General features: G+C 34.7%; 1 protein-coding gene across 1 annotated transcript; it reads left to right on the top strand.

Moving 5' to 3' along the window:
* The first annotated feature begins 8,456 nt into the window (after positions 1–8,456).
* On the top strand, positions 8,457–9,296 carry LOC114743609 (uncharacterized). Its single transcript, XM_028931833.1, has one exon. The coding sequence runs from the start codon at positions 8,457–8,459 to the stop codon at positions 9,294–9,296; it is 840 nt and encodes a 279-aa protein (XP_028787666.1).
* The last annotated feature ends 327 nt before the right edge of the window (positions 9,297–9,623 follow it).

Genomic DNA, 9,623 nt, shown 5'->3' with positions numbered 1-9,623 from the left:
CTATTATGTGGTTGAACTAAATGATGATGATGATTGTGTACCTATACTCCTTGCTTTATGTGCCTTGGATATTGCATGTTAGAGTGCTACATGTATGAGGTAAAGTAGTTCCCTATTAATAGCAAAAGGTTGAAATGCTTGTAATTGATGCATGTTAATGTTTTGGTTGATTGATCCTGCTACTGGGATTTCTTAAAATCTCATCCCCCAATTATAATCTAACATTTTAGGGCCTAAAACTCCCAAGAGAAAGCTGCAGATTGGAGGCCAAATTATGGTGTCACACCATAAAAATTCTTAGACATTTGGTTATGTATAAATATTAATGGTTGGTGCTGTAATCTCTAAGCAGAACGTCAATTTAGAGCCACGTTTTATTTAGTTACCGAATGAATTCCTGCACAAAATTTGGTGTACTTAAATTTCACATCCTGAGCTTCAAATGGATAGGCAACATGCTAAAAATGGCCAACTACACGATTTTTAATGATTTTTCAAATTTAAGGTTCAGAATCTGGGAAAAGGAGTTTTGCCAAATGGACAGAGGTGAATTTCACAAAAGCCTGACATTTTTTCCAATGGAATTGGTTTATAAGATTATTTTTTCTTGAAAAATAATTCAAAGATATTTTTATAGAATTTTGAACCACTCCATTTTGATTTTTCTAGATTAAGTTATGAATTTTTGAAGTTGGGCCAGAAAACTGGATTTTTACCCGATGAATAGTAAACATCCAAAAATCAGCATTTTTCATGGATTTCTGAGCCCAAGGCTATCCAAGGTGGTCCAAAATGGTTTTAAGTAAATCCTAAGTGGATACGATAGTAAGGTGAGACAGTGGTCAAAAAGATATCTACTGTGAAAAGTATGTATTGTCTATCCTACTTATTGATGAATTTTCACAGTGGTTATTTCTTTTAAACCACTGTGGAAGGTTAATTTTTCCACGACGGTTAATAACTGCCATGAAATTTTATTCCTTTTATATTGAGAGTATTCACTTTGCCTCCAAAACCACAATAAAAAGCCCTTATTAACCACTATACAAGATGCTTTCTGTAGTACTGAGGATTTGACTAATAGGAAGGGCCATGGATACTAAGAATTCAACTAATTCAATAAGCATTATTATTTATACAACCACACGATTCATCACATCAAAATCATGTAGTTAAATAGAAATATTGCTTGCCTAACATGGTTATTACAACATCATGCTCCTAACAGAAACAGTTATAATCACAATTGATGATGCTTGGGCCTCAAACCTCCACTTTCTTTCTCAAAACTGTAAGTATAAATGAATTAATTTAATAGGAATTTTAATCTCCATATATAGATCCACATACTCTCAAATGCAAACAAATCCTTATGGCCTCCAACCCATAACCAGCTATGGCGCCCAAAGTCTAACTCTAGAAATTTTTTATAAAAAATAGTATACAAAACTAGTAGGGTTTGAGAGTCAACTGTGCATGAGAAAAGTGGTCATCACTTTACACACACCTCTTAGTGAGAATGGCTACCCAAGTTGATTAAACAAAATTAATATGGCATTTAAAAATATTTATATATTTGGATTTTTGTGCCATTAGATTACTTCTCCCTTTTAGAAGATGGTGAGGCCTAAATTTCTTCATTTGTTATGCTTATTCTCATCTGTCTTTCAATTTCTGCATTATCAGCATATTGTTGGAACTTGTGCCCTAGGGACCAATCATTGTGTTGTGAATATTGTTGATTTATGAATTTCTTAATTATGTTATCATATTATTTGCATGTTTACTGTGATGACTATCCTTGGATAACTCATGATTTTATCCTAAATGTCCCTGGTCGGTCATCTATGTGGGAGTAGAGATGAAATAAGACTAGTATGACTTTGAAGATGTATGAGATATAAATCAAAGTTATAGGCACATGTAAGAGTACAAGGTGTTGGACCGACCCGCTATGAGAGAGCTGCATAGGTTAAGTCATAAGCTTCTCTCATATACAAACCATGTCACTATGCCCTTTGACCTAAGATCATCATGGATTCCTACATGAGAAACGCTCAGCTTTGACCTAGTCAAAAGTCACTTTTGACCGAGTGATCATAAATACTATGTTCAGGCTTAGTAGTTTTTCATATGGAGGAATGTGAATGGTCAAGATGGAATTTGTCCCTCACATTCGTAGAGAGATATTATTAGGCCCCTCAATGAGTGAGTCTGAGAAATGTATGGCCATACTATAATGAAAAGGTAGTTCCATTTCTATACTCAAACTACTCAGGGATCGAGACAGTAACGGTCAGGAATAGGAGGATGATGTTCTCTATACCTCATCCATGACCAAAATGTCGTGTGACAAAAGGGACGTGATATGGTTGTATGAAAGGTTACATCATTTATCGATCCTCATATGATTTGGGTAATCGTGATGTCTTGCTAGAGATCGCTTACGACTTGTGAGTCATTATAGTAAATGGCCCACTGCCAACTTCATATGGGCCTACAAGGTCGCACACAAAATAGCCCAACACGAGCTATGATGTCCAGATTCATTGAATCTAAGATATGTCCAGATTCATTGAATAATCTAGGGTGGACGTGTATATATATATAAATTCGCGTATATATATTATATGATATAAGAGATATTTATAAGATTTGATTTATAAGGATAAATTAAATCTATATCATTTTTTAAATTGATAAGGTATAATATCTCAAATTTGATTTATTAGAATAAATCAAATATAATTCCGTCATATCTTTATTTTGAATTAAATGAATAGGTGAATTAATTCTGTAGGACGGATTTAATATACAAACCGTATTTATTTAATTGATTTCTTATCAAATTACGTAATATATGATATTGTATTAATTTCGGAATTAATTTAGGATTAATTCCAAAATCCAATGTCCTTCATAATACCGATGGCATCCTATATATTTGATATTAGGAGCTAAGGTTTTTTGTGTGTGAGAGTGCAAAAGGTTTGCAGATAAGAAACGGCCAAAATAGAGACGGTAAGGACGGATTCTCGGAAAAGCCCTAGAAGGACAAGAGGCGCTAGCACGTCGTTCGTGATTGGAACGCTGTTCGTGTGGATACCGGTAGAGGAAGCCGATCTGAGTTGTCGACTTCTCACGAACAAAAGGAGAGCATAAGCTGAAGGGAATTGAAAGACGACGCGCAGCGGAAAACAACACAAAATTTTAAAACTTTCAATCCCTTGCCCGGATCTACCGATCGCATTTAAGTCAGGTAGTAAGAAGTATTACCTTCGGTGTTCGGTTTCCGAGTGGCTTGGTGATTCCGCCGTTCAGGATGCCTCTGCTCGCCTCCTTTATCGTTCGAAGTAGACAACTCCGGTCGGCTTCCTCTACCGGTATCCACACGAGTAGCCCTCAACCTCGAACGACGTGCTAGCGTCTATGTCCGTCTAGGGTTTTCAGAGAATCCGTCCACTCTTATCTCTCTTAGGCCGTCTCTTATCTGTTGGTACTCTCACGCTTAAAACCCTAGCTCCTCATATCAAATATATAGGATGCTATAGGTTTAATGAATAATATTTAATTTCGAAATTAACTCTAAATTAATTCCGAAATTAATACAATATCAAATATTGCCTAATCAGATAAGAGAACAATTAAATAAATATGGTTTAAATTAAATCCGTCTCACAGATTTAATTCACTTATTTATTTAATAAAGAGATGACGGAATTAATTTATATATATTTAATTTATCCTTATAAATTAAATCTAACAATTAATATCTCTTATATTTATATAATATATATATATACTAATTTATATATATATATACATGTCCACCCTATATTATTCATTGAATCTGGACATATCTTAGATTCAATGAATCTGGACATCATAACTCGTGTTGGGCTATTTTGTGTGCGACCCTGTAGGCCCATATGAAGTTGGCAGTGGGCTATTAACTATAATGACTCACAAGTCGTAAGCGGTCTCTAGCAAGACATCACGACTACCCAAATCATATGAGGATCGTTGAACGATGTAACCTTTCATACAACCATATCACGTGCCTTTTGTCACACGACATTTTGGTCATGGATGAGGCATGGAGAACGTCATCCTCCTATTCATGACCGTTACTTTCTCGATCCCTGAGTAGTCTGAGTATAGAAATGGAACTACCTTTCCATTATAGTATGGCCATACATTTCTCAGACTCACTCATCGAGGGGCCCAGTAATGTCTCTCTACGAATGTGAGGGACAAATTCCATCTTAACCATTCACATTCCTCCGCATGAAAAACCACTAAGCCTGAACATAGTCTTTATGATCACTCGGTCAAAAGTGACTTTTGACTAGGTCAAAGCTAAGCGTTTCTCATGTAGGAATCCATGATGATCTCAGGTCAAAGGGCACAGTGACATGGTTTGTATATGAGAGAAGCTTATGACTTAACCCATGCAGCTCTCTCATAGCGGGTCGGTCCAACACCTTGTACTCTTACATGTGCCTATGACTTTAATTTATATCTCTATATATCTTTAAAGTCATACTGGTTTTATTTCATCTTTGCTCCCACATAGATGACCGACCAGGGACATTTAGGATAAACCATGAGTTATCCAAGGATAGTCATCACAGTAAACATGCAAATAATATGATAACGTAATTAATAAATTCATAAATGAACAATGTTCAAAACATAATGATGGGCCCCTAGGGCATAATTTCCAACATAAGCATCCCGAACGTCGGAATCCCCGAGCCACCAACGATTCGAATACCGTAGGTAACACCTCTTACTACTTGACTTAAACACAATCGGTAGATCCGAGCAAGGGATTGAAAATTTTAAAGTTTTATTTTCCGCTACGTGTCTTTCAATTCCTTACACATATTGCAGCATCTAGAGGTAATCATCTTTCATTCAAGGCTTTTACATTTTATTCTATGTTATAATAGTTGACTATGCTCGAAGTGTTTTTAAATGATTCAACAATTTATTTAAAAATAAAAGACAGCTTTATGAGTAAAAGACGAAATTGAGCAGATAGTTTAAATTGGAAATGACAATTCTACTTTATGATTAACTAGTCATAAATTATTTTTATATCTAATTTGAAATATTTGTTTGAAATTCAGTTTTTAATATTTCCGCTTTTCATTTGATAAATTTGGAAAAAAAAAAACAATTTTGAAGGATTATTTAGGATGTACCTCATCAAAGTAAGATGGATAAAACTCGGACACCCGCACATGATAAAATCACATTATGGACTCCATTAAGCTTACACAACAAATAACACCATGAAAAGCAGAAGAGAGTGGCGAGGAGAGAGAAGTTCACCATTCTGAGGAGTCATCAATTGTGTCGTAAAGACGTAACTCCCTCGTTCTCTATATATTTCATAAATAACTTCTCGGTGGTTACCAGAACATATCAAACAATATTTTCATTTGTGTTTAATTAGAAATAACCCAACCCATTTACATAAATGTGCTTGGACCCTAATCTACTAAGAGTTCTCGAGGTTCCCACAAATTTACACTTTGAAAAATTAAGAGAAATTAGGCCTAGTAGGAGTTAGATTTTCACAACATGGCAAACTAATGTTTGATTTTTTGTTAGGAAAAATATCTATATTTAGTACCTAACAATACATCAAATAGGATTGTCTCCTGTAAAAAGATATATATGCATAGAAAAAAACGTTTATACTCTGAATTGTTTATAATACACGTGGCTGCGTTGCCTCTGACATATCGATGGTTCTCAGCTACGATTAGCAAGCATAATGTCTGAATTATTTTTAGTCATCCATAGACGATTGCGTCTACTGCCTAAACATAATGTTGTGAGTGGCCAAGTGTCAGTTATAATTTTGTTTTCTGAAGCCTCTTGTGCTTTAATTTGCTCATTTCTTAATGCTTTATTAGACTCCAGTAACGCAAAAATATATCCATTTCCTATTTTAGTCAGGACAGCCTAATAATGGATTTGAGATATATTAATAATTATAGCCGTCCATTTCGTTTGCCAAGGCTTATTTATTTATCCCCATATTCTCTCACAAACAAAATACAAATTTTTTATTATTATTATTACTGCTTAATAAAAAGAAAAAATTCATGTTAAAGATCAATTTATTATTATTTATCTTTTTAATTTCTTTTGTTAGTGCAACATTTGCATATTATTTCTTTCGCATGCACTGCAACCACGGCCCTCACAAAATATCATGGTCGGAAACAACATGAACGATTGACTTATGCTAAATAAAGAAAATAACTTAGCTAGTCTTTGTTCATTACTTAATATGGTATGCCTAACTTCCCAAGCCATACACACACACACACACATTTGTATAACGCCTAGACACTGACAACATCATGTTTAACAGCCACATGAATGATTGTTTAATATTAATTGAATAAATTAAGGTGGTAGCCTTCGTTGAATACTTAATACTAATACATACAAGCATGTACATATATCTATGTGGCTGTCACTCCTTTTTCCATGTTATAATTCTGGTTATAATAAAAAGAAAAGAAGAACCGACATGTCAATAGTGAAATAATGTAATTGAATTTCATACAAATATTTGAAAGGGCTAATATAATTTTTCATCCTTTAAATTTGAGCCTGTTTTGGTTTTGGTCCTTCAAATTTCAAACCAGTGATTTTAGTATCAGAAATTTAGTCTATTTTAAAACATTGGTCTCTGAAGGTGTAACAGTATTAAAAGCTGCTAAAGTGTTATCAGTGACATTAAAAGTGGTGATGTTGACTTACTGGATAACACCTGATTGAATCTTGTATGGATAATAGAATATAGCATAGTGAACAGCTCTTTAAACGAACAACAAAGAAGAAAAACTAGGGGGCTAAACAGTTGTGTTTTGAGAATATGTTCTTCTTGCTGCTTCTTTTTTTTTCCCTTTTTCACTACTACAGAATTACAAATACTTGATGCTAAACACTTGACAATTATAATAAAAACTGTCAAATAAGGTGAGGAGGAATTTGCCAAACAAATATTGACGGTTTTAAAAGGAACCATCAATTATTGTTTGAGAATACTTGATGGTTCTAAAAGGAACCATCAAGTACGCAGAACAAAAATTTGACGGTTCCTTTAAAAACCGTCAAGTTTAGGAATACCTGACGGTTTTTCAATATAACCGTCAATTATTTGTTAAGTATACTTGACAGTTATATTGGAAAACCATCAAGAATTGTATTTTAAAACCCCTAATCTGTTTCATTTTGCTCGACCTCGTTCTAAAATTTTAGGCGCCTTTTTGTTTTGCATGCTCTGCCTAAACCTCCCAACCCTCTAATCTGCCATCCCCACATCATTTTTGATCTTTCCATGTTGTTTTTGTGGTTCCTCTTCCATCATCGTTGCTCTCTGTGGTCCTCCTCTATCATTGTCATGTCGTTATGCCGTGTGGTTGTCCTCTATCATCGTCGCGCTCTGTGGACATCCTCCATCATCGTCACAGCTTATTCTCCAGATTTTATAGCTTCAGGTTGGTCGTGTTCTTCTATAAAATCCCTAATTAGATTTTGTGGCTCTTCTACTTTGTTGCATTTTTCTTGGTACAACTCATGGTTCCTTCTGCCTTGTTGCAATTTTGGATTAGATAGTCTTGTTCACTGGAATCTTCTAAATGATTTTAGTTGAAACTAGATGATAGGATGAGCAATTATTTTTACTCTATTACTGTATCTTTGTTTGGCCGAATTCCCATGTCTTTACTTCTTGAGTTACATGTTTAGGAGGAGAATTCTCTTTTCTTTTTTTTTGCATACTTGGATCAGCTTTAGTTCCTTTCTTATTGGCATAGATGCTTTATTGAAAAAGCATACCTTCCATTGTCATCCTTTTTTCTTTTTCCAGTCCATAAAATGGCACAAGACGATAGAATTTGTGAGAAATTTCAGATTAGGAAAGACCATGTTCTATGCTCTTTTCAATTTATGTTTTTTTTCCATAGATTCTTTGCTTTTGTAATTGAAATTGATTTGAGGGCCCTATGTTTTATGCTTTTCCATATTATTGAATGTTAATTAATTCAAATGTTGTTATTGAAATTGCCTTACTACTGGTTTGCTGTTTAATACTTTATTTGAAGTCAAATAGAGGGCATAAAGCCCAGGAAATGCTTAATTGTAAGCCGTCATGTTGCCAAATTTTTTCCAAATGGAATAGCACATTAGTAGTAGTAGAATATTTTTTAAACTAAAGTCAAATTGAATTTTTTGTTGAATTACTAGTTGTTAACAGCTAGAATTACTAGCTGTTAACAAGTAGAACTAAAGAGGGATAAATGTCATCAATAGTACCTCATGCATTGACTTTCTATTTTTGTTTAATTCTCACAAAATCTTTGAGTCGCTAGTCACATTTTTCTCTAAATGATTCGTCTTAGTTGTGGACCATGGACAAGGAATGAATGTCTGCCAATTGTCTATCAAATGAATATTGGGATAGGCTAGAAGATTTTATTAAGTTTACAGTTGAGCATGCTGATGATTGCAGTAGGATTATTTGCCCTTGTCTTAAGTGTTGCCTTCTGAAGTGGGTTTCGCCATCTGTTTGTGAGAGCTACTTAATTATCAATGGAATTGATCAAAGTTATAAGTGTTGGACAAAGCACAGAGAGACAAGAGATGCGGGTAATAGTAGTCGAGGGCATAGTGAAAGCTGTGGATCATCTAATTTTGACACAAGTACATATAAAGCTGATCGTCTTAAGGATATGGCCAATACGATTGAACAAGAACTTAAGGATTGTCCAGAAATGTTTGAGAGGTTGAAGTGTAATGCTAAGACGCCTCTATATAAAGGTTGTACTGACTTTACAAAATTGTCTGTGGCTTTTAAAATGTATAATTTGAAGGTAAGAAATGGGTGGAGTGACACAAGCTTCACAGAACTACTTTCACTTGTTAAACAAATGCTACCAAAAGAAAACAAGCTTCCAAGCAAAACATGTGATGCAAAGCAAGTGTTGCGCTTTGTCAGCCTTAGCTATGAGAAGATACACGCTTGCCCCAACAATTGCATTTTGTTTAGGAAGGAATATAAGTCACTAAGTAAGTGTCCTAAGTGTAATACATTGCGCTACCAAGAGAATGGGAAGAGCCTAAAGAAAGCATTATGGTATTTTCACACTATGCCAAGATTTAGACACTTGTACAGTAATGTAGAAGATGTGAGAAATTTAAGGTGGTATGTGGATGAAAGGATTAAAGATGGCATGCTTCAGCATCTTGCTGATTCTCTAGAATGAAAGAAGTTTGATATTGAGTATTCTAAATTCAGGTAAGAAGATAAAAATCTACGCCTTGGACTAGCCACCGACCAGATAAACCCGTATGGGATGCAAACCAGCACCCACAGCACATGGCTAGTGATTTTGTTTATATATAACCTTTCTTGATGGCAAAGCATGAAGTGCAAGTATTCCACGATGTCTATGATAATCTCTAGGCTAAAGCAATCAGAAAATGATATAGATATATACCTAACTCCATTAATTGAGGACTTGAAACTATTGTGGGAGAGGAGGGTCGATGTATACTATGTGTATGAGGAAGAAACATTCAAGTTGAGAGCC

Source organism: Neltuma alba, unplaced genomic scaffold (genome assembly GCF_004799145.2).
Source record: "Neltuma alba isolate B1F8T4 unplaced genomic scaffold, ASM479914v2 tig00000646_pilon, whole genome shotgun sequence".
Lineage (NCBI taxonomy): Eukaryota > Viridiplantae > Streptophyta > Magnoliopsida > Fabales > Fabaceae > Neltuma > Neltuma alba.
This window is presented reverse-complemented; position numbering and strand designations above follow the sequence as displayed.

What these genes read in the sequence shown, in the direction of transcription:
- LOC114743609 (XM_028931833.1), top strand. Translation starts at nt 8,457, where the DNA reads ATGTCTGCCAATTGTCTATCAAATGAATATTGGGATAGGCTAGAAGAT.